The sequence below is a fragment of the Callithrix jacchus genome, chromosome 1 (assembly GCF_049354715.1).
Source record: "Callithrix jacchus isolate 240 chromosome 1, calJac240_pri, whole genome shotgun sequence".
Classification (NCBI taxonomy): domain Eukaryota; kingdom Metazoa; phylum Chordata; class Mammalia; order Primates; family Cebidae; genus Callithrix; species Callithrix jacchus.
This window is the reverse complement of record NC_133502.1, coordinates 186153310-186177966: the sequence shown is the minus strand read 5'-3', so window position 1 is coordinate 186177966 and position 24657 is coordinate 186153310. Positions and strand designations below refer to the sequence as shown.

The following is a 24657-nucleotide window of genomic DNA, read 5'->3' as shown; positions in this document are numbered from 1 at the left end:
CCTATGTGATTTTTAAAATTCCAACAAAAGATATACAAGACTACACCACAGAAAACCATAAAATATTACTGGGGATAATTAAAAAAAATCTAACAAATGAAGAGATATACTATGTTCATGAACTAGCAAACAATATAGTAAGTATCTCATTTTTCCCTAACCTGATTGACAGGTCCAGTGCAATCCCAATCAAATCCCTACAGGAGTTTTTGTAGAACTTATCAAGCTGACTTCGAAACTTATACGAAGACCAAAAAGAGCAAGACACAAATTCTATGGTGAGGCTGGGCACAGTGGCTACTCCTGTAATCCTCATGCTTTGGGAGGCCAAGGCAGGAGGATTCCCTGAGGCTAAGAATTTGAGGGCAGCCTGGGTAACATAGTGACATTCCATCTCTGCAAAAGTAAATAAAAAAATTAGCTGGGCATGGCAGTGCACACTTTAGTCCTACCTACTTGGGAGGTCAAGGCAGGAAGATCACTTGAGCCCAGGAGTTCAAGGCTGTAGTGAGCTATCACTGTGCCACTACACTCCAGCATGGGCAACAGAACAAGACCTGGTCTCTTTCAAGAAAAAAAAAAGAACTCTAAGTTGAGAAGATGTAAACTATAATAATTAAAGTATTTAAGGCAAGACAGCCCAGGCCAAGAACAGCAGACTGATAGGACGAGGACAATGAGCTATGACAAGAGCCACACTGCTGAGTGGGGAAAGGACAATCTTCTCCACAAACAGTGCTGAGTCAGCCAGGTGATAAGATGAGGAAAAATAAACCTTGACTCTGATCTTACACCACACAGCAGGATGGCTGTCCACCTACACATGGACCCAACTCGAAAGCAAACTGGACTGTTTCTGGGAAATATCCAAGTTTTCAAAAAATATCACTAGGACATTACAAAATCCCAGTATTTAGGAAAGGACTGGTAAATTGAACTAGAATAAAAACAAGAACTTCTGTTCACTACAAGACATCATTAGAAGTAAAAAAGCCAGAGAGGGAAGATGACAGCTGTGGCACACACATGTGATGACAGAGCCTTGAGGAGAATATGTGTTACCAGCCCACAGGAGGCAGTCACTCCACAGTGAGCCTGGAATAGGCAGCGCTCAGAGAGGAGCCCCACAACTCTGCACATGCGCACGCACACACACACAGACACACACACAGGTTGCTGGCCCTTGAGGGCTCAGCGCCACTGCACAGGGAGAGATGCCTGAATACTGTGACCTTCCAGAGCCTGGTTTCTCTTCAATGGAACACACATCATTTCACCAACAGTTACTTCTTAGAAGGTGGCTGCAGGGACAGAGCCCAGGGTTGGGGTGGCAGTCCACAGGGGCCACTGCTGTAAAGACGGCTGCCTAGTGCCCAATTCTCCAGGAATGAGATTTATTCCGTGGTTTGGTGGCTGGTGTTTGAGATGAGAAAACCTGCATTTCCCCACCTGCTCGCAGTGACTGCAAGTTTCAGGAGGTTTTAAAATAGACAATGGATGAAATCCAGAGCAATGATGGAACTGGGCTACAGTGAAGTAGCATGAGGGCGGGGACAGGTCAGTTACCGTTACCCCAGCCTCAGAAACCTCCTGACACCAAGCTCCTGGAGTAGACCCTGCTGTCTCCCACACACGGTTCTAGCACCTGGGTGGTGGAGACTGGGTGGGCTGGGGGCATTTCTGTGCACACGTGAGATCTCTGTTCAGTGGAAAGCTCACTGCTGCCTCACTCAGTCACTGACAAATACACGGCACCCTCCTTAGCCTCTCTGCCGTCTCATGGGCTGCTGGGCCCCAACCCGAGACACACAGTTGTGGTTTGGAGGATTGCACTGGTGGGTTTCAGGCCCTACTCTCACAAGAGGGGTCACTCGGCTGCACAGGCTCAGGGACCTCCCAAGTCAGAGGTCCCTCCATGTATGCTGGGCACACAACAAAGGCCAGGTCCGAATGTGGAGCTCAGCAGACCTATAGCAAGCCCATTCTTGTCATCAGTAAGAGCTCTCATCTGCATCAATGCTAAGACTGGCCTGCACCTGGGGCCTGTGTCCAGACGCTACCAGGAAAAACGCATTCAGGTTTTACAGCTCACAGCACGCTCTACATGGCCCCAACCCGGCAAAACACATTACCTTATTGTCGAGGTCAAAGAGGTAAGAATCTTCCTCCCGAACATCAGCTTCTGAGTCGGAAATCAGCTCCCCGACGTACCTGCAGAGGGAGGTGCCGTTCAGGTGAGGCCCTGGAAGACACCAAGCATGGCCCACAGACAGGGGCGGCCAGTCTCTGTGCCCATGGGGAAGGAGCAGGGCACACACAGGAACCGCCACAAGCCCCAGAAGGACATGCAGGGACTGTGTCTGGAGATGTCTGCCTGTGGCAGAACGGGGGTTTCAGTTGAGGTTCCCGAGAATGATGATACTGAAAGCTCGGCATCTGCGGTCTGGCACCTGAGAACCCAGAATGATCCTTCCTGGAAGTAACTGCCCATGCTGGACAACATCTTCTTAAATGCAATCATGAGCTGGTCAAGGGCAGCAGCAGAGGAATCAGGGCAGCAGGAGCCCGGCTGTCAGGGCCAGAGTCTCCACGGTCCCCACCCCACGCAGTAGTAGGCCAGGGATGTGCCCGCTCCCAGAGGGGCTTCTTGAAGTGCAGATACAGATGGGCCTCTATCCCAGAAATGACACATGCCACCGCCAGGCTTGGGGTGACCCAGGGACTCACTCACTCGCAGACAAAGGTGCCCAGTGGGATGTCCTGCAGAGACCGCACGCCCCAGCCCATGTCCTGCGTCCGGTAGAGCTGCAGCCTTGCCCTGGAAAACAGAGAGTGGTGGTAGACCAGGCTATAGCCCCAGCCACTTGCCACAATGGTCAGCAAAAGCCAGCTGGTGCCATGTCACTGAACCAGAAAGAAAACTGGTTCTGTTTCGGAAGCGTTAGATGCTGCAGGCACCTCACAGAGCACTCTCAGGAAGCCGAGAACCCAGGAATCAGCCTGGGGCACCCTAGCCTGTGACCTTGGCAAGTCATTGGTCCTGGCTGTGCCTTGGTGTCCCCATCGGTGACATGGGGACAGAGCTGGGCCTGAGCCACTAGGCACTGTGAGGGTTAGAGGTACTAACACTAGAGAAGCCTACAGCTGGACCAGGCTGTGGTGACACCTGCAGCCCAGCTGGCTCCCGACAATGAGCCCATAGGCCCCTCAGGGCTGGGGGAGGGTGGCTGCGTGGGCCTGGGGGGAGGGTGGCTGTGCGGACCTGGGGGGAGGATGGCTGCAGGGGCCTGGGGGGAGGTGGCAGTAGGGGGTTCCTCAGGGCTGAGGGAGGGTGGCTGGGCGGCCCCAGCATGTGGGCCTCCGAGGAGCCCTCAGAACCACGAGCCTCATCTGCCTGTCTGGCATACGTCCCCCATGTGTCGGCCTGTCTTGCGTCCCACATCTGCCTGTCTGTGATGTGTCTCCTACCAAGCCCTGTGTGTGTCTGTCCTCAGCCCCAGGCCAAGGACAGAGACCACCCTCCAGCATGGACCAAGTTTACTGAAGTCACAAAAAAGTCAGTAATACAGAAATTAGTGTTCAGCTAAATTTAAGTGTGGGACAGAGCTCTCCCTTATGATTCAGAGGGCTCTGACTTTCCTAGTCTCACATCTGTGGCACATTTGTGAAGGGAATGCTCAAAACCAGAACCCGGGAAAAGCACAGCAGCTGCTGGACAGCCAGGGGACCAAGCCTGGTTGGTGAAGGGCACTGGGCAAGCCTGACTCCACAAGCATCCTGAGCAGCCCAGGAAAGCAAGCCCATGCAGCCTGAGAAGCACCAGGACACTACCTCACTGTTAGAGAATCCCAGAGAATAGACTATATTTAGAGAACGGGTTGAGTATTAAAACAGAACTATGACAGCCCTCAGCTGTTGAAGAATGTACGTATGAACTTGGAAACAAAGGTCATTCTTAGGCCAAGTCTGTTCCTCTGCTTTGAGCTCAACTGACCCAACGATCTGCTCCTTCTCTCATGCCTAGGTCTGTGCTGATGGAATCATGACTTGTGATTTACGGCACAAGTGACATTTTCTAAGGATAAAGGGCTTGGAAGTAAACTGTCAGCTCTATCTGCAAATACACACATGTGTGTGTCCAAGCACATGAGGTTCTTGTGTATCGGGGTGAGCTCCATGCGAATACAGGCATCAGCAGAGTGCAGGAAGCTGCCTCTCACCTGAGACCATTCTGCACAACGCGGTTTCGGCAGTTCCTCCAGCAGGAGCATGCGTGGTTGCATTCGAAGATCAAGGGAGGCTCCGCCATGTTGAACTCTGGCAGGAGCCGGCCGTCCTGTGGACAGAGGAGCAGCAACGGCCCAGCAGAGGTCACTCACCCTTCAACTAAACTGACGTCAACCCATTTCTGCTAAGTGCCTAGTGTAGCTCAAACTGACATACACACGACAGTTTCTGGTCAAACTTCAATTCCCATGTAGGGAAAAACATTCCTTCACCCCCTCAGCAGGACTCCACCCCAAAAGACACCACTCAGACACGAGCCTGGCAGCTTTCTGAGCCTGCCACCCCCATAGCCCTCAGTGGCACTAATCCTTCTCCCATCGGGACCCCCATTCAGATGGGTAAACACTCCACCCTCCTGGCCACCCCTCCTCTAACTTCCACTTCTGGAGGGGACACCTGCTGCCTCTCCCCGCTCGCGTCTCTTCACCCAGGCTGTGCTGGCTTCTGCTCCCACCTTGACCTCTGAACTCGGGACATCAGGAACCCTCTGCCTCTGCTTAGACGTCCTTCCCTGAACCACATCCCTACTACCCAGGGCCACCCTCCACTCCCATCTCTTCAGTGGCCCCCATCCCAGGCTCCTCTGAGCACCAGCACCCACCAGAGACTTCCAAGCCTGTGTCTCCCCAACCTCCCCGCCCACACCCATGCTCGCTGCACCCAGTGCAGCCGCACCCTCCCTGTTCACACCCCTCACATTCAGCAAGCACAAGGCAGAGCTCACCAGACACACACAACATGAGCAGCACCGCCACCCGGGCAGGCCAGGCTGCCCACCGCCGCTACCATCCAGGCAGCCAAAAAGGGACTCTGTGGCCATGTCCTCAGCTCACGACCTGACTTGGGTGCCGTCGCCTACTGTGCCTCCCCTGTCTGCCACACCCAGCTCACCTCCGACGCCTTCCCAATGCTGCCATGACAGCACTGGAGTCACAGACACCTGCACTGTTTTTGCAGAGCCGGACCAGCGGCACTTACCGCCTGAGCCCACGCACACGAGGCCGCCCTCACCTTGTCATACCAGCAGCGCATGCTGAGCTGGCCGCACATGCAGTTGCTGGAGGAGCAGTCATCGATGCATACGCAGTACTGAGAAGAGAGGCACCCGGTGTTGTCAGATGGGCAGGCACCCGTCTTCCGCTTCCCTCCCGGTCACAGCTGTGGGCAGGACCCGCCTTCCGCTTCCCTCCCGGTCACACATGTGGGCAGGCACCCACCTTCTGCTTCCCTCCCGGTCACAACTACATTTTACAATTCTCAAAGCTACTCCTGAATCTGCTAAGTGCTTCTCAAAGATACCACGTGAGTGTGTGGCCTCTTAAAGAGAAGGGCAGAGAGAATGTTCGAGTTGCTAAGAAACATGACACATGCCCGTGGGAGGGGGCTCTGGCTGAGGATCCCAACAGAGGAATGGGGGCAGGCAGGGCAGCGACATAGCAGCGGGTGACACAGGGTGGATGAAGGGCTGGGTGTCGGCTGCATCTGTGGCCAGATGCTCGACGGGAAAGGCAAGAACGCAGAGTCCTACACACCCTGAGCAGAGGGCCCTGGGCAGTGCCCGGCCTGGGAAGAGGGGGGGAGCTGCCTACAAGCAGAGCCACAAAGGAAGTGCCCAAGAAGGCACAGGCAGTAAGGGCACGAGGCTCCATGTGCTCAGAGGCTGGGGAAGCTAGCATGTGCTGGGCCCATCCCTCAAGCGAACAGGAGGTGCAGGGACGCAAGTGGTCCTGCAGCCTCGCAAGGGCTCCCTTCGCACAGGGCATGAGGCTGCACCAGGGCCCCTGAGTGTGAGGTTACAAAAACATCACAGATGCTTGCCACTGCTTTGGGGTTGATGAGAACCCTTGGAAGAGCAATGTGCCCAACAGAACCTTCATCTGCTTTCCAGCTCTCTCATGGGAGGCAACTACAGAGAGAGTGAGGTCTTCCTGGGAAGCCTCCCAGGAGCCCTCCTGCTCTGAGTGATGAGAAGAACCCAGAACCCCAGGCTCAGGAAGTCTCTGCTTGTCCCGTGTCCTGGCCTGAGTAGCCCTGGGTCCACGTCACTCACCTGCAGATGGGTGATGTTTCTGTCGATGTTCATGGGGGATGTCACGCAGTTCTGAGAGACGTACTTATAGTTGCTGGGGCATGGCTCGCCATCCACGGCGTTGACGCAGGGGATGGGGATGCGCTCGTAGCCTCGAGCAATGTCCCTGCCATGGAAGGGCTGGTGTCACCTGGAGGCTGACTCGCTCTGCCCAGGGCATGGTGCCATGTGCAGTGGGGCGGCTGGCAAACACCTGGCCCTGGCGATCTAGACTCCAGCCTGGGGAAAAGCTATCCCTGCAGCTCCCAAAGCCCTGCTGACCGCTGATTGGCCACAGCACCATCCCGGCCGGGGCTCACCTGCTCACGGTCCTCTCCACAGGGACGGGCCTGTCGGGGGCCGAGTCCTGCAGAGCCTTGCTCATCTGCAGAGCGCTCCACACCTGGGAGTTGAGGCTCGCACACTGCAGGGGCGTCTCCCCTTCCTTGTTTTTTAAGGTGACATCTGAATCCCGAGAAAGAAAGAGGCTAAAAGGGAAAATGTAAGCCCACAAAACATTTAAAGCTGATTTTATTTAAAGATCACAAAGATGAGATTTATGAAATGACTATCATCACTAAAAACAGAGGGAGCACACTGTTCATTGGGAAACAAACTACCAAGTCTGCTGACTGACGATTCTAAAAAGATGGGCTTGACCTCCCTTAGGAACATCACTCCCTTACTCCTCTCCCATGTTCACTGTCAAAGTCAGCAGGCTGTTTTTTTTCAGCAGAAGAGTGTGTAAAAACCAAGGTGGCATTTGATTTTTCTTGGATTTTTCATTCAAATTTACCCTCAAGGACAAGAAGGGAAGCATCAAGGGAGAAAGGCCACTCACGGGCCACGCACAGCGTCAGCAGTTCTCAGTTCCATTCCTGCCCACTGCATCAAGACCGCAGTCACTGTGCGTGGGCAGGAATGATCAAATGACCAACCTGGCTGAGCCATCATGATGTCCAAATGTGAGAGGGCACAGCCCCACTTGTCGGGGCCAGTCACTGGAGGCTGGCGCGTGGAGCACCCACAGCTCCGGGTTCTTCCCCAGCAGCCAAACAAAGACTCCATCCCAGGCCAATGACTACAACCCAAGTGCGGGTGATTTGCGGGATCGAGGTCTCAAGGTTTTTTGGTTTTTTGTTTTTTTTTTTGAGATAGACTCTCACTCTGTCAACCAGGCTGGAGTGTACTATCGCAATATCCATTCACTGCAATCTCCGCCTCCCGGGTTCAAGCAATTCTCCTGTATCAGCTTCTGGAGTAGCTGGGATTACAGGCATGAGCCACCACACCTGGCTAATGTTCGTATTTTTAGTAGAGACGGGGTTTCACCATGTTGGCCAGGCTGGTCTCAAACTCCTTACCTCAAGTGATCTGCCCACCTTGGCCTCCCAAAGTGCTGGGATTACAGGCATGAGCCACTGCCACCCAGCTGAAGGTCTCAAGTTTTAAAAGGACCCTGAGCAGTAAGCGCCAGAGCCCCAAGCATCTCCAGCCCTGGCTGGGGGCAGTGCTACTCCCAGAAGGCACCCTGAGCCTCTCAGGGCCTCTGAGCTGGCAGGTCCCTGCCGGGAGCAGGGCTGTTCCCATGCTACTCACCCATATCAGGAGTGTCAGGTTTGAGACTCAAGATCTGGTCTAAGAACGTGGGAATTTTTCATGACAATCCTCCCTAACCCAGAAATAAACAACGGCTGATCTCAAACATGGACTGGCAAAGACATTTCTCTGAGCATAGAACAGCAAGGGTGCACTTCCACATGAGGGAACAGAAGGCCTGTGTCCACTCGAGGTCTAGTGTGAACACATGACTTTTGAGGGGTCTCTCTGGGCACCCAGGTCACCACCAGCCCCAGCCAGGGGAAGCACCACACTCACACGACACAGTCGTAGCGGTTCTCTCGGGCAGCAATATGCAGTGGTGAGTCTCCGTGGATGTTCACGGCATGGAGGTCACACTTGGCAGCCAGCAGGATCTCAGCTATGTCCACGCAGCCAGAGAATGCCGCCCAGTGCAGGCAAATGTTCTCCTCCTGAACAGAGACATAAGCCAGAGCTCAGTGCAGGCTTCCAGCTGGCTTACGGTGCTGGGGTCGGGCGACAGCAGCTGCAGTCCTCATACCCGAGAAGAGGCTCTAGAGCCTTAGTGGCCACCCCCAGCAAGGGCCTGACGGAAAGGGTGCCACAAGCCACCACACAGGAACCCAGCACCCATCTCAACTCTGGAAGGCACTTCCTTTTTTGTTTTGTCAATGTAAAAATAACATAATTGTGAAAGTAACATAATCACAGTAAAGAATATTGTAAAAATAGGGAAAAGGTCATCCAGAATTATATCAACTTAACTCAACACATCAGCACTTGAAGACACTTTTCTTTCATCTATTTTTAAAAATTATATTCATTCCCAAACAGGGGTATAGTCATAGGACAGGTCAATGCTTTTGCAAGATTTGAAAAAAAGATGTGCAAATTTGATTAAATTAAAATTTTGGGCCGGGCACAGTGGCTCATGCCTGTAATCCGAGTGCTTTGGAAGGCTGAGGCAGGCAGATCACCTGAGGTCAGGAGTTCAAGACCAGCCTGGCCAACATGGTGAAACCCTGTCTCTACTAAAAATACAAAGAATTAGCTGGGCATGGTGGCATGTGCCTGTAGTCCCAACTACTGGGAAGGCTGAGGCAGAATTGCTGGAACCTGGTAGGTGGAAGTTGCAGTGAGTCGAGATTACACCACTGCACTCCAGCCTGGGAGACAGAGTGAGACTCCTTCTCAAAAAAAAAAAAAAGTCTAAACAGAAAGGAAATGAGTAAAAAATGAATCACTGACTATTATGAAGGAAAAGAGAAAAATGGAAAGAGTAAAAATACAGGTGACTACAGTGAGCCGAGATGGCACTATTGCACTCCAGCCTGGGCAACAAGAGCAAAACTCCGTCTCAACTAAAAAAAAAAATCTTTGTGCCACATGTAAAATATAGATAATTTATAATTACACAGTAAATTAGAACACTGTCATTCTGAAAAAAAAATGTGTGTAAAGGATATGAAAAGAAAGAACTTACATAAGAAAAAGATGAACAGTAAACAGAAACAAGAGAAAATATTCACCTCCCCCAGGCAGCCAAGAATATAAATCAGAACAGTGAAGTATCCCTAACTTTTATCACCCAGGGATAAAACAGCGGTAAGTGGAATGAGGAACACCCCTGCCATCTCCTGCCCCTGACGCCTGTCTGTCCTTGACCTCCATCGTCACCAGGGGCTCCTCCAGGTTGGCACCCTCCAAGGAGCGCCTTCCACACCGGGCAGCATCAGACCCGCCTCTGTATAGATCATGGATGGCCACTGGGCTCCAGACCTTTCTTTTACTCAACACTTGTTAATTTCTGTTGGTATACTTCTGGAATACAATGCCAGCAAGTTTTTAGTGCTTTTCTTTTTCTACATTATTTCTCAAGGATGTACCCTCAGAGGCAGGATTGCTGGATTAAAGGTCATGAGCATTTCACACTCCTGAAGTGGGTTCAGCTTCGCTAGTGTCTGGGCCGGCTGGCTGCAGCCTCCTTCCCCTTGGGAATCGTTAGTGATCTTCACAGACGCCATAAACCAAGCCCTGCCTGACTGTCTGCTTTGCTGTGGAGGCTGAGGAGGCTCGGGGCCCAAGGCAGACCCCTACATGGATGAAGTCTCCTCCCCACAGGCTCTGCTTCCAGGCGGATGGGGTTCCATTGGAGCTCTGCCCCTTCCACCGAGGGCGCAGGGCCTTGGCCACATCCCAGGGACTGGTTCTGCAGGTCTGTGGGGTATCACCCCCAAGAGAGAAGGACAAGGGCTCTTCTGTGACACCCCAGTGCTCTCCACAGTCTCCCTCCCAACTCCACCAGGGCACAATCAATGCTTCCAGCTCAATGAACAGGAAGATAAAAGCAGAACTGTTTATCTTCATCCACAAACAACTGCCAGCCCCAGGCACAGGCCTCATTGTTCCCCTGACTTCTAAACAGAAACTTGTATCGCCTCAGTGGACTTCCTCAAGAGCCTCTGCTGCTCTGGGGCTTTCTCTTCATCCCTCTGGTCTTTGTTTCTGGATTTCCTCCTCCATACATTTGAGAGTTCCCTAAACAAAATACTGTTTGCTTAGGGGCCTCTTTTCTTTTTCCTTTATCAGAATGATTTATGATTTTATAACCAGAATTACATTTTTTAATTTTTCTTTAGAGACAGAGTCTCACTCCGTCACCCAGGCTGGAGTGCAGCTGGCACAATCTCGGTTCACTGCAACCTCTGCCTCCGGGGTTCAAGTGATTCTCATGCCTTAGCCTCCCCAGTAGCTGGGATTACAGGCACATGCTACCAGACCTAGCTAATTTTTTTGTATTTTTAGTAGAGATGGTGTTTTGCCATGTTGCCCAGGCTGGTCTCAAACTCCTGAACTCAATTGATTTGGCACCACACCCTGCCACAGAATTAAATTTTTGAGAGCTTCCAGTTCACCTAAGATCCCTCCACCTTGGGACTGTTTAAATGTCCAGCATTTCTGAGGTCTACAGAGTTAGGACAAGTCTGGCGTACACCTGGTGAGCACCTGCACTCCTGAAACGATGGGGTGAGATAGACCAGAACAGATTTACCCTCCTACTTCAAAGAACCAGAAGCGTAAAACAAGAGTCAAAACCTGTGACCATGGCTGTCAAGACACCAGATCAGGCAGGGAAGGACAATGCCCCTGAAAGACGGAACCCATGAGGGAGCCCACAGCAGCCCAGCCACTGCCTGAGGAGTTCCAGCCCTGGTGCTGGAGGGAGCCAGGCAGGGCCCCTGGATGCTCAGACAGGAAACAGAGCTCCGAGAGAGGTTCCGGAGATCTGTGCATTCCACCTGGACATCCAGCAGGCCGCCAGCAGCCACAGCCTGTGAGAAGGCGCACTGAAAGCCAGGGCCTTTCCCCACAGCAGGCAGACCACACTCTCTGGCCACAGGCTGTGGGCTGGAGGATGGCGGAGGGACCTGCCTCAGTGGCTCCAGACCCACCTAAGAAACCTGAAAAGCAAAATCCAACACAGTTAGACTGATGTCAAGTGACTTAGCTGAGTTCCAGGATAAAGTTCAAGAGCATTCATAGGAAGAAGAGTCCTCAGCACCCTACAAGGTAAAACTCACCCACGTCTGGCATTGGCTACAGATTACCGGATATGCAAAGAAGCAGGAAACTTACCCACAATGGGGAGAAAAACCCAGTCAATCCAAAAACCCAGCTTTGACGCAGATGCTGGATCAGCAAACAAGGTCATTAAAGCCGCTGACTGGCCGGGTGCGGTGGCTCACGCCTGTAATCCCAGCACTTTAGGAGGCTGAAGCAGATGGATCACCCGAGGTCAGGAGTTCGAGACCAGCCTGGCCAACATGGTGAAACCTCATCTCTACTAAAAAAACAAAACTTAGCCAGGTATGGTGGCAGGACCCTGTAATCCCAACTACTTGGGAGGCTGAGGCAGGACAATCACTTGAACCCAGGAGGTGGCGGTTGCAGTGAGCCAAGACTGTGCCACTGCACTCTAGCCTGGGTGACAGAGCGAGACCCCTGTGTCAAAAAAAAATGTAAGTAAATAAAGCCATTGATATAAATGTATCCTACAAGTTCAAAAGTTAAGTACAAACATGTTAAGAAATGTTTAACTTTTAGAGTTGAAAGCTACAGTGCCTGGAGTACGAACACACTGGCTGATTGACGGCATCATCTGCAGAAGAAAGTGTTAGTGAATCAAAAGACATGTCAATAAAAACCTGCTAACGTGAAACAGAGTGAAAAAGTAATGTTTAAAAATTGAAAAGAGCACCAGTGAGCTGTGGAGCCACCTGGAACAGTCTCCTACACACAAACTAGAACACTGGAAAGGGTGATGGACAGAAAACATATTGGAAGGAATAATGACTGAAAATGTTCTAAATTTGTCAAAAACCCTAAATCCACAGATCCAAGAAGCTCAATGAACCCTAAGTGCACACACACAAAATAATACCAAGGCAATTAATAATCAAATGCGTTACAGACAAACTAAGGCTTAGAAGAAAACCAAACTGCTAAAACTAAGAGATAAAGAAAAAAAATTCTAAAAGCAGCCATATAAAAAAGACACGTTAATACACAGAGAAACAACTGCGTGGTGATGGTGGATTTCTCCCTACAAACACTGTAGGGAGGACCCAAGGAAGCCACCATTTAAAGCACTGGGGAAATAATTATGCATCCAGAATTCTAAAAATATCTTTCAAAAATGAAGGTTAAATAAGGACGTTCCAGGTATTAAAGAGCTGCAAGAGGGCCGAGCACGGTGGCTCAAGCCTATAATTCCAGCACTTTGGGAGGCCAAGCTGGGTGGATCATGAGGTCAGCAGTTCGAGACTACCCTGGCCAACAAGGTGAAACCCTGTCTCTACTCAAAATACAAAAATTAGCGGGGTACAGCAGCCAGCTCCTGTAATCTCAGCTACTTGGGAGGCTGATGCAGGAGAATCGCTTGCAACTGGAAGGAGGAGGTTCTAATGAGCCGAGACTGTGCCACTGAGGGAAATATCAAAACTCTGTCTCAAAAAAAAAAAATGCAAGAGGTCATCACAAGCAAATCAACACCACAGGAAAGGTAAAGGAGTGAGGCTGGTGGAAGGGAAGCAACATTGGGAGCGTGCGCCCACCAAGGTGGGGAAGCCTGGGAGGACGGGTGGGGATGGCAGGAGCAACTGCAGAGACTACTTGGCCAGGCACAGTGGTTCATGTCCCAGTACGTTGGGAGGCCGAGGCGGGAGGATCACCTGAGGTCAGGAGTTCAAGACCAGCCTGGCCAACATGGTGAAATCCCATCTCTACTAAAATCACAAAAAATTAGCTGGGCATGGTGGCACACGCCTGTAATCCCCAGCTACTTGGGAGGCCAAGGCAGGAGAATCACTTGAACCAGAAAGGAGGAGGTTGCAGAGAGTGGAGATCACACCACTGCACTCCAGCCTGGGCAAGAGAGTGAGCCTCTGTCTCCAAAAGTAAAAAAAACAAAACCACTGACTGTTTAAACAGAAGAACCACATGGCTATTACAGTGTTCAGAACATATGTACAGGTAAAATGTGGGAGAATAGCAGCATCAAGTTTGGGAGTGGAAAAATGATTCTGCAAGACTCACTGTAAAGCTGTATCAATCAAGGACAGTAATTGCCTGAAGGCAGATATGCAGATCAATGCATCAGAAGAGACGGCCCTGGAGCTGACTCACACACATGGACAACTGACACACACACAGAGACAACTGGCTTTACACATGTGGACAACTGACTCTCTCATGTGGACAACTGGCTCACAGACATGTGGACAATTGACTCTTACATGCAGATGACTGACACACACCCAACTCACACATGCAGATGACTGATGCACATGTGGATGACTAACACACAGACAACCAATTCACATGTGGGCAACTGACACGTGGATGACCGACTCACACATGTGGACAGACACACACATGTGGATGACCAATTCACACATGTGGATGACTGACACCCACATGGACTGACACATGGGCTACTGACTCAGACACATGCAGGTGACTGACACATGGACAAATGACATGTGAATGACACATGTAAATGACTCACACATGCAGACTGACACATGCACACAACTGACTCACACATGTGGATGACCAACACATGCAGACAACTGATACATGTGGGGAACTGACTCACACATGGATGACTGACTCACACATGTGGACAACCAACACACACAGACCAACAAACACATGAATGACTGACTCTCATATGTGGATGATACACTCACACAAATGCAGATGACCAATTCACATGTGGACTGACACACACATGCAGATGACTGACTCACACGTGAATGACCGACTCACATGTGGATGACTAACTCACACATGTGGATGACTGACACACACGTAGATGACTAATATGTGGACGACTGACTCACATGTGGATGACTGGCACATAGATGACTGATACACATGCAGACTACCAACTCACACATGCAGATGACTGACATGTGGATGGCTGACACGTGGGCAACTGACATGCATGCAGATGACTAATGTGGAAGACTGACAAGTAGATGATTGACTCACACATGCAGACTGACACATGCAGACAACTGACACACACAGACACACGTGGATGACTGATGTGGAAGACTGACACATGCGGACTGACACATGCAGACAATGGACTCACACAGATGACAGATCCACACAGGTGAACAACTGACACATGTGGACGACTGACATGCAGACAACTGACACATGGATGACTGACACACACGTATACAGACTTGTGGCAAAGGTACAAAGTCAATTGTTTGAAGAAAGAATGGTTTTCTCAACAAATGGCACTGAACCAAACATCTACAAGCAAAAAAAAAAAAAAAAAAGAAAAGAAAGAAAGAAAAGAAGTCCAGGTGTGGTGGTTCATGCCTGTAATTCCAGCACTTTGGGAGGCCGAGGTGGGCAGATCATGAGGTCAGGAGTTTGAGACCATCCTGGCCAACATGGCAAAACCCCATCTCTACTAAAAATACAAAAATTAGCCAGGTATAGTGGCACGTATCTGTAGTCCCAGCTACTCAGGAGGCTGAGGCGGGAGAATTGCTTGAACCTGGGAGGCAGAGGTTGCAGTGAGCCGAGGTCACACCACTGCACTACAGCTTGGCTACAGAGTGAGACTCCATCTAAAAACAAACAAACAAACAAAAACAACAACAACAAAAAAAGAAAGAAAAGGAGGTTCAATCCATACCTCACACCATATACAAAAATTGACTAAAAAAACACAGACCTAAATGTAAACCCCAAACCATAAAACTCTTATAAGAAAATGTGGGAGAATGTCTTTGCGTTCTCAGATTAGGTAATGATTTCTTAAACAGAATGCTGACAGCAAGAACCGGTAAAAAAAAAAAAGTTGATAAACCAAACGTTATAAAAGCTTTTAAAATTCTGTACTTCTAAAGACAGATCTGTAAAGCATACCTCTGATAAAGGACTTGTATTCAGAACATACTCTTAAAACTCCAGAATTTAAAAAATACCCAATAATAAACAAGAAAAAGATTTGAACAGACCCTTCATTAAAGAAGATATATGGATGGGCTTAACATCAACAGTCATTAGAGAAATGAAAATGAAATGACTGAAAACTAAAACCACAACAAGACATCACTACACACCTAGTAAAATGGGTAAAATTTAAATACTAACGATACTAAGTGTTGGGAAGGATGCAGAGGAACCAGGACTCTCTGAAATGGGTTGGCTCTGTATCCCCACCCAAATCTCTTCTTGAATTGTAATCCCTACATGCCAAGAAAGGAACCTGATTGGATTATGGCGGTGGGTCCCGCATGCTGTTCTCACGTAAGTGCGTTCTCACCAGAGCTGGTTTTAACATGTGGTTCAACCCCCTCAGTCTCTCTCTCCTGCCACCATGTAAGATGTGCCTTTCTTCTCCTTCACATTCTGCCATGATTGTTAAGTTTCTTGAGGGCCCCCAGTCATGCTGAACTGTGAGTCAATTAAACCTCTAGTTTTACAGTCTTAGGTTGAACCCTGATAGCAGTGTGAGAACCAATGAACGCACTCTCATACACTAGAGACGGTACAATCACTTGGAAAGCAGTTTGGCAGTTGTTTTTTTTTTTTTTGAGACAGAGTCTCATTCTGTCATCCAGGCTGGGATGCAGTGGTGCAATCTCAGCTCACTGCAGCCTTGACCTCCTGGGCTCAGCCTCCCAAGTAGCTGGGACCACAGGTATTATCATCATGCCCGGGTACTGGTGGTCTCTGAAAATGTTAAACACATACCTATCATATGAACTAGGAATTTAACAAAGAGAAATGAAGGCATGAGTATTCACAGCATCTCTATCAGTAACAACCACAAATCAGAAACACCTAAATGTCCACCGCCAGGTGATGGGTAAACAAACACAGGCACACCACAGGCACTTCTGGTGACGAAAAGGGGGAATCTCAGCTTAAAGATGCAAGGGAAAGCCACACATGGCAAGAGCCTTTTTCTATAAAACCAAGAAATGCAGACCAGTCCATAGCCAACAACAGAAAGCCCAGCAGTGGGTGTCCAGGGTGGGCTGGGCACAGCCATGAAGTGTGGAGGAGCCTCTGGGCATGAGTGGGGACCGGGCTCACCTTCTGACACCAGCGATGGCTTCCGGGTGAAAATTCACCCAAGTGTGTACTTTGAGTATATGCAGTTTGCCTACTATACAGCAATAAAGGGGTTAAATTAATGAAGTGTTTTGTTGTATAAATCACAAACTTGAAATCTAATCGATTCCTCCATTCCAGGGGAACAGCCACCAGCATTGGAGAGCTAACGGCCCTGATACCTGGACAGGCTACAAGCTGCCCAGGCACAGAGGCCGACCAGCCACACCAGTGCCACCTTCCCCACCACTCAGTCTCCAGGGGCGGTGGGTAAGGCGGCCCCACCTGGGGGTGGCCTCTGCCTCGTCCTCTGCCTTTGCTTCCCTCCTCTCTTCCTCCAAGGTTCCTGAAACGGCCTTCCGCCAACTCAGGGCTCCTCTCACTGTGGTGCCATTGTCCTAACTCCCAGCGGGAAAGAACTCTGGTGGAATCAGGTAGAAATCCCCCAGGAAAGAACTCCAGTGAAATGAGGTAGAAACCTCCCGGTATAGCCACGGAAGCCCCTAGAGCCCACAGAGGAGGCACCGCAGCCCAGGACCAGCCGCCCCAAAGAGGCCTGTGTGCCTGCAGGAAGGCAGTAGGCACCCACAGCCAGTGGTCTCAGTTTCTAGGTGGGAGGCAGGATCTGCTCACATGCAGGAAGGGGTTCCAAACGCAGACCTCCCCTCACCCCGCCACCAATAATAAAGTGCCCATGCCCACGCCATTCTCAGGCTTTGAGAGGCAATGTCAACCCTCCCTCCTGAGATGTCAGGCTTCAGCACATTCCATACTTAACAGTGTGCTTTTAGAAATCATCTTATTCTGTGTCAAATCTACTTTCTTATTATCAGTTTAAAGAGCTTATTTGTGGCTGGCCTTCACATTTATGGCTTTTGGAGCCCTCTGTGAAGGCAGACGCAGCTCCAAGGGCTGCAGCAATGGAGACGACCAGAGGAGCCTTCGCCCTAGCTATCCCTGTAGCATCTTCAGACACAGCCTAGAAAACAATGGTTATCAACTCTTCACTTTCCTTTCTTTTGCTTCAAAGAGAGAGCCAGAGGCCAGGCATGGTGGCTCATGCCTGTAATCCCAGCCTGCGGGAGATGAGGCAGGTGAATCACCTGAGGTCAGGAGTTCAATACCAGTCTGGCCAACATGGCGAAATCCCATCTCTACTAAAACTACAAAAATTATCCAGGCATGGTGGCAGGCACCTGTAATCCCAGCTACTTGAGAGGCTGAGGCAGGAGAATCCCTTGAACACAGGAGGTGGAGGTTGCAGTGAGCTGAGATCAAGCCATTGTTTTACAGCTGGGGCAACAGAGTGAGACTCCATCTCAAAAACCAAAAAACAAAAATTAGCTGGGCACAGTGGCACACACCTGCAATCCCAGCTACCCAGGGGGCAGAAACATGAGAATCACTTGAACCCGGGAGGCAGAGGTTTCAGTGAGTCAAGACTGTGCCACTGCACTCAGCCTGAGTGACAAAGCGAGACTCCTAAAAAAAACAAAAACAATGGGAGAGCCAGGGGTGCTGTGGCACCCACATGAGGTCAGCAGCCTCAGGCCCAGGCCAGGGCCCATGAAAAAGCAGGAGGGAGAGCAGGGCAGCGCTGCACCCGTGGAACCCGCAGATCCCGGGAGGGTGGCCTCTGCTGGGACCTCACACCCTCCATCTGCATCCAGCACATGACTGCCACGGCACACGCTGGGCAATGCTGCCAACAGGAAGAGTTCAACAGGGCCACCAGGCACTAGGGTTCTGCTTTTGAAAAAAGAACCTTCCAGAGGAGGAGGCCCCACCCCTCCAGGACGCTGTTCCCGGGGAGGGTGTGAGGAACTCACGTTGTCCCGGATGTTGATGTCGGAGCCCTTTGACAGCAGCAGCTTCACGAGGTCCACATGTTTGTACTCTGTGGCCCAAATCATGGGCGTCCAGCCTCCATCATCCTGCCAGGGAAGAGAACAAAGCTGTCATCGCCCCAGAGACTGGCAACAACCAGAGCGATGAGGACTCTGTACCTCCAGGTACTGTGCAGTGAGTCGAGATCGACTGAATGCAGCGTCTCACTCAAGACCTGCAATGCGGCTCCCAGAGGCCACAGTTCGTCAGAGCACAGCCCCAGGGAGCTCCAAGAGTGTGGGACAAAGGCAGAACAAGGACTGCGCCAGGCCTAGCCACTCTACTGGGCACATGCCGCACTGTCAGCCTTGTGCCCTCCCAGTCAGGCAGCACTCACTGGGGATGCACCAACACAGCTGCGTGCACTGAGTCTAATGGCACACACAAGTCTAATGACACCTCGGAAGCCCAGGCCAGACCCAGAGCGCACCAGCAGCCTTGGCTGGAGGGAAGCCTGGATCATAGCAGGTTTTGCTCCTCCTTCAGGCTCCCATGGTGGCTCCATGCAGGAGAGCCAGGAACCCCATCAGAGCAGCAGCTGGGAATATTGCAGGCAGGAGATGAACAGGCAGGTGGAGCGCCTGGGCTGGCTGTGTGTGTGCAAGAGGACGCTGTGGAGGGCCTGGGCTGGCTCTGTGTGGAAGAGAACACCATGGAGGGCCTGGGCTGGCTGTGTGTGTGCAAGAGGACGCCGTGGAGGGCCTGGGCTGGCTCTGTGTGGAAGAGAACGCCATGGAGGGCCTGGGCTGGCTGTGTGTGTGCAAGAGGACGCCGTGGAGGGCCTGGGCTGGCTCTGTGTGGAAGAGGACGCTGTGGAGAGCCTGGGCTGGCCCTGTGTGTGGAAGAGGACACTGTGGAGGGCTGGAACCAGCCCTGTGTGTGGAAGAGGACACTGTGGAGGGCTGGAGCTGGCCCTGTGTGTGGAAGAGGACACTGTGGAGGGCCTGGGCTGGCCCTGTGTGTGGAAGAGGACACTGTGGAGGGCCTGGAACCAGCCCTGTGTGTGGAAGAGGACACTGTGGAGGGCTGGAACCAGCCCTGTGTGTGAAGAGGACACTGTGGAGGGCCTGGGCTGGCCCTGTGTGTGGAAGAGGACACTGTGGAGGGCTGGAACCAGCCCTGTGTGTGGAAGAGGACACTGTGGAGGGCTGGAACTAGCCCTGTGTGTGGAAGAGGACACTGTGGAGGGCCTGGGCTGGCCCTGTGTGTGGAAGAGGACACTGTGGAGGGCCTGGGCTGGCCCTGTGTGTGGAAGAGGACACTGTGGAGGGCTGGAACCAGCCCTGTGTGTGGAAGAGGACACTGTGGAGGGCCTGGGCTGGCCCTGTGTGTGGAAGAGGACACTGTGGAGGGCTGGGCTGGCCCTGTGTGAGGAAGAGGACACTGTGGAGGGCTGGAACCAGCCCTGTGTGTGGAAGAGGACAATGTGGAGGGCTGGGCTGGCCCTGTGTGTGGAAGAGGACACTGTGGAGGGCCTGGGCTGGCCCTGTGTGTGGAAGAGGACACTGTGGAGGGCCTGGGCTGGCCCTGTGTGTGGAAGAGGACACTGTGGAGGGCTGGGCTGGCCCTGTGTGTGGAAGAGGACACTGTGGAGGGCCTGGGCTGGCCGTGTGTGTGGAAGAGGACACTGTGGAGGGCCTGGGCTGGCCCTGTGTGTGGAAGAGGACACTGTGGAGGACTGAGCTGGCCCTGTGTGTGGAAGAGGACACTGTAGAGGACTGAGCTGGCCCTGTGTGTGGAAGAGGACACTATGGAGGGCCTGAGCTGGCCCTGTGTGTGGAAGAGGACACTATGGAGGGCCTGAGCTGGCCCTGTGTGTGGAAGAGGACACTATGGAGGACTGAGCTGGCCCTGTGTGTGGAAGAGGATGCTGTGGAGGGCTGGAACTGGCCCTGTGTGTGTAGAAGAGGACGCTGTGGAGGGCTGGAGCTGGCCCTGTATGTGGAAGAGGATGCTGTGGAGGGCTGGAGCTGGCCCTGTGTGTGGAAGAGGACGCTGTGGAGGGCTGGAGCTGGCTGTGTGTGTAGAAGAGGACGCTGTGGAGGGCTGGAGCTGGCTGTGTATGTGGAAGAGGACGCTGTGGAGGGCTGGAGCTGGCTGTGTATGTGGAAGAGGATGCTGTGGAGGGCTGGAGCTGGCTGTGTGTGTAGAAGAGGACGCTGTGGAGGGCTGGAGCTGGTTGTGTGTGTACAAGAGGACGCTGTGGAGGGCTGGAGCTGGCTGTGTATGTGGAAGAGGATGCTGTGGAGGGCTGGAGCTGGCTGTGTGTGTAGAAGAGGACGCTGTGGAGGGCTGGAGCTGGTTGTGTGTGTGGAAGGGGACGCTGTGGAGAACAGGGTGGGACCAGGAACTGTAGAACAATAGCTTTCCCTGGCCAGTCCACCAGGTGGGCTTAGGGAGGGGTGGCTGTACCTGGCAGTTGACGTCCATCTGTCCATTTGAAAGCAGGTACTGGACCACTTCGTAGTGGCCTTTCTTGGCAGCCAGGTGCAAACACGTGGAGCCCTCTGCGTCCTGCAACAGAAATGCTACTGACTCAAGGAGTCCACACCTGTGATTCTGATGTGCCAGCCCTGAGTGCAGGATCAAGAACCCTTGCCCACCAAGGGGGTTTGGGACTATCCAGCTAAAGGACAAGGAAACCCAGGCTGAGGCAGTGGGGCCTTTTCCCAAGAGAACAGCCAAGATCCAGGCTGTGTGCAGCCCGGTGGCCCCAGGAGAGGTCAGCCCCCAGCACAGTGAAGACAGTGTGAATGATTCCGTAATGGCTGTCTGTGTACCATGGAACTTAAAATGATAGATGGCAAGAAGCAGGAACACAAAGTGGGCCAGGCCCTCCCCGCAGCACCTGCAAAACACCACAGGCTCTGCCCGCCTCTTGCTTCCTTTGCTGCTGGGCACATCTTTTTTTTCTTCTCTTTTTTGAGATGGGGTCTTGCTGTATCACCCAGGCTGGAGTACAGTGGTGCATCATAACTCACTGCGGCCTCTGATTCCCAGGCTCAAGCGATCCTCATGCCTCAGCCTCCCAAGTAGCTGAGACTATAGGTGTGCCATGCCTAGCTAATACATGTTTTTCTTTTCTAAAGACAGGGTCTTGCTATACTGCCCAGGCTATTTTTGAACTCCTGGCTCCAAGTGATCGTGCCACCTCGATCTGGGAGCCACAGGCACCATAGCTGGGATTACAGTGCTGTGATTACAGGTGTGAGCCACCGTGCTTAGCTTAGGAGCACCTCCTCATTTCCTTTCAGCTCTGTTTCCCCAAGGAGACTAAATAGATCACACCGACTAAAGCATCTCAAAGCAAAAAAGACATGCAAGGCTGGAGGTCAGACCCAGACCCAGGAAGCTCCAAGAGGCGGGGAGCCAGCGCCACCCGCACCGCAGCACCATCCATGCGTCCTACCACAGGGCTCTTCCTGCCTGCACTCCCCACACAGGCTCACAGACACGTTCTACCGCTTTCTCCCTTCAGCTGTTTGCTTTGCTCCCCTGCTCCTGTCTCTGTGTCACCATGTTCCTTCATGACCTTCCACCCCTTATTTCCATGATCAGTGCTGCAGTACTGGAGTTTAACACATTCATCAGCTAGTGCTAATCAACATACTCACCTTCCTCTAGGAAAGCCTGCACGCCCAATTCCTAAGCGACTGGTGTTTGGAATTGTAATTATTAAGACTACAAAAACATGTATGGTTGCTAAAGGTCTGCCTTCATTTTCAAGTGTCTTTAATCACTGGAATAAGCAGCTAACGATTCCCCAACTACTGGAAGACTACCACGGCATTCAGGACAGAAGCAGGTGCACCTGGCAGAGACCCTGGGCACAGAGCAGGGCTGCAGGTAAGAAAAGGCTTCTGCTGGGTTCAGTGACAGCAGCTAGCTGTGAGGTCTGCAGGCACACAAACAAAAGCTCAAGACACTGGAGCCCACACCTACCTAAGGGCCACCCCACACAGAGCCTGTCTGGTTTCTTTTCCTGCCCCCTCCCCAGAGGTAATCACTATCCTGAATTCATTACTTGTTCCCATGAATGTCTTAATATCTTTACTGTCTATATCCATAAATGATGGTTTTACACCCTTTAAAATTATCTAGATCACAGTGTATATCATCTGGAAAGACATCACAGACCTGCTTGGGCGGCCTGCGGCCTCCTCGCCCACCCCAGCAGTGAGGACCCTGCCTGCTGCTCCTCGCAAAGCCCTTGCCAGTCTTTTCCACCCGTGACATCGTGCAGATTTCAATGACTATAAGATGGTCCCTTAGTCCTGGTTTTTCACTTGCTTCTTCTAGGTCATACGTACGTATTTCCGCTTCTGGGAACTCCACGTTTATGTTCTTTGCCCAATTTTCTGTGTGGTTTTATCTTATTTGTAGTTCTATTTTTGGATATTAATCTTTTGCTCATGTGTTGTAAAATCTTCCCACAGTTTTTAGACTGCCTGTTCGTGTCCTTTGTGATCTTTGTTGAATAAAAATTCTTAAATTTGAATGCCCTTAACTTTCTTCATCTTTTTTGTGTCTTAAGAAATGCTTCCCGTGCTGGATTCACAAAGGCAGCCTCCCTGTGGCCTTCCAGGCTTCATAATTTGCCTCTCATTGGATTCTCATGCTCACCACGTGCACACTTCTCCAGCCTGGCTGGTGTCGTGTTTGAAGCAGGAGCACCGCAGGACATCTATGCCATCAGACAAACTTTGGCCTTTCTGTCTGCAGTGAATTACTGACAGGGTGAGGTTTGGGTCCGTCACTCTGCTATTTGTTTTCTATTTATCCCATCTGGATTTTTCCCCTGCATTTTAGCTGCACAGTTTTTCAGTATTACAATTTACTTCCTCTACTTTTTTTTCCTGTAAAGCTGTATTTGTTTTATTTTCTTTTTCTTTCTCCAGGGATTATAATATTCATCTGTACTGGTCTTCTTAGATTAGCACTTTACCACTTCCCACAATAAAATATTTTTACAACAGTGTGATGCCACTTTCATACTGTCCTCCTTTGGGTACTTATTATCTGATATTTCACAGCCGGTCTTCAAATAACATTGTTTCACTCAGTGTTGTTTTGTTATAACACTGATGAGGTAAAAATAAACAAAAACCATTCCCAACCGGGGCCACTGTCTTTGGAGTCTGCAGGTCCCCTCCATGTCTGTGTGGGTTTTCTCTGGGTACCTGAATTTCACTCACATCCAAAGACCAGCGTGTTAGATGAACTGGCGTGTCTACGCCGTCCCAGTCTGAGAGTGAGAGGTGTGTGCGCGCGCCCTGCAATGGGGTCGTGTCTACGCCATCCCAGTCTGAGTGTGTGTGCATGCGTGCGCGCATGCCCTGCAATGGGGTCGTGTCTAACCGTCCCAGTCTGAGTGTGTGTGTGTGTGCCCTGTGATGGGGTCGTGTCTACACCGTCCCAGTCTGAGTGTGTGTGTGCCCTGCGATGGGGTTCCAGTCTGTGTGTGTGTGTGTGCCCTGTGATGGGGTCCCAGTGTGTGTGTGTGTGTGTGTGTGTGTGTGTGTGTGTGTGTGTGCGCCCTGTGATGGGGTCGTGTCTACCCCGTCCCAGTCTGAGTGTGTGTGCGCACACATGTCCTGCGATGGGGTCATGTCTACGCCGTCCCAGTCTGAGTGTGTGTGTGTGTGCGCGTGCACATGCCCTGCGATAGGGTGGCATCCTGGCTCAGGCTGCTTCCCGCCAGTAGACCTGAGTTGCCAGCACGGGCTCTGTCCACTCACAACCCTGACCTGGAATAACTGGGTAAATACTTACCTTATTTGTTTGTATTAATCTTTCTTAAATGTCTGAACCGCTCACATGTATTTCAGTGTTTAATATTAGAAATACTTTGGTCTTGGCCAGGCACAGTGGCTCACGCCTGTAAGCACTTTGAGAGGCTGAGGTGGGCAGATCATGGGGTCAGGAGTTCAAGACCAGCCTGGCCAGAACGGTAAAACCCCATCTCTACTAAAAACACAAAAATTAGCCGAGCGTGGAGGCAGGCACCTGTAATCCCAGCTACTCTGGAGACTGAGGCAGATAATTAATTCAACCCAGGAGGCGGAGGTTGCAGTGAGCCAAGACTGTGTTACTGCACTATGGCCTGGGTGACAAAGTGAGACTACTCTCAAAAAAAAAGAAAAGAAATACTTTCGTCTTGATTTAGAAGTTTGCTGATGTTTCTG

General features: G+C 51.4%; 1 protein-coding gene across 20 annotated transcripts in view; it reads right to left on the bottom strand.

The window, feature by feature from the left end:
* EHMT1 (euchromatic histone lysine methyltransferase 1) overlaps nt 1-24657 on the bottom strand; it is a 220536-nt gene that overhangs the window by 13544 nt on the left and 182335 nt on the right. For all 20 annotated transcript variants that reach the window (XM_078333148.1, XM_054238466.2, XM_078333144.1 and 17 more), the window contains 9 exons: nt 20885-20986; nt 18415-18519; nt 8234-8388; nt 6676-6843; nt 6338-6482; nt 5299-5376; nt 4221-4336; nt 2732-2818; nt 2133-2211 (listed from right to left, as the gene is read on the bottom strand). In XM_078333148.1, the coding sequence (XP_078189274.1) occupies nt 2133-2211; nt 2732-2818; nt 4221-4336; nt 5299-5376; nt 6338-6482; nt 6676-6843; nt 8234-8388; nt 18415-18519; nt 20885-20986 (1035 nt within the window). The remainder of the gene's footprint in view (nt 1-2132; nt 2212-2731; nt 2819-4220; nt 4337-5298; nt 5377-6337; nt 6483-6675; nt 6844-8233; nt 8389-18414; nt 18520-20884; nt 20987-24657) is intronic.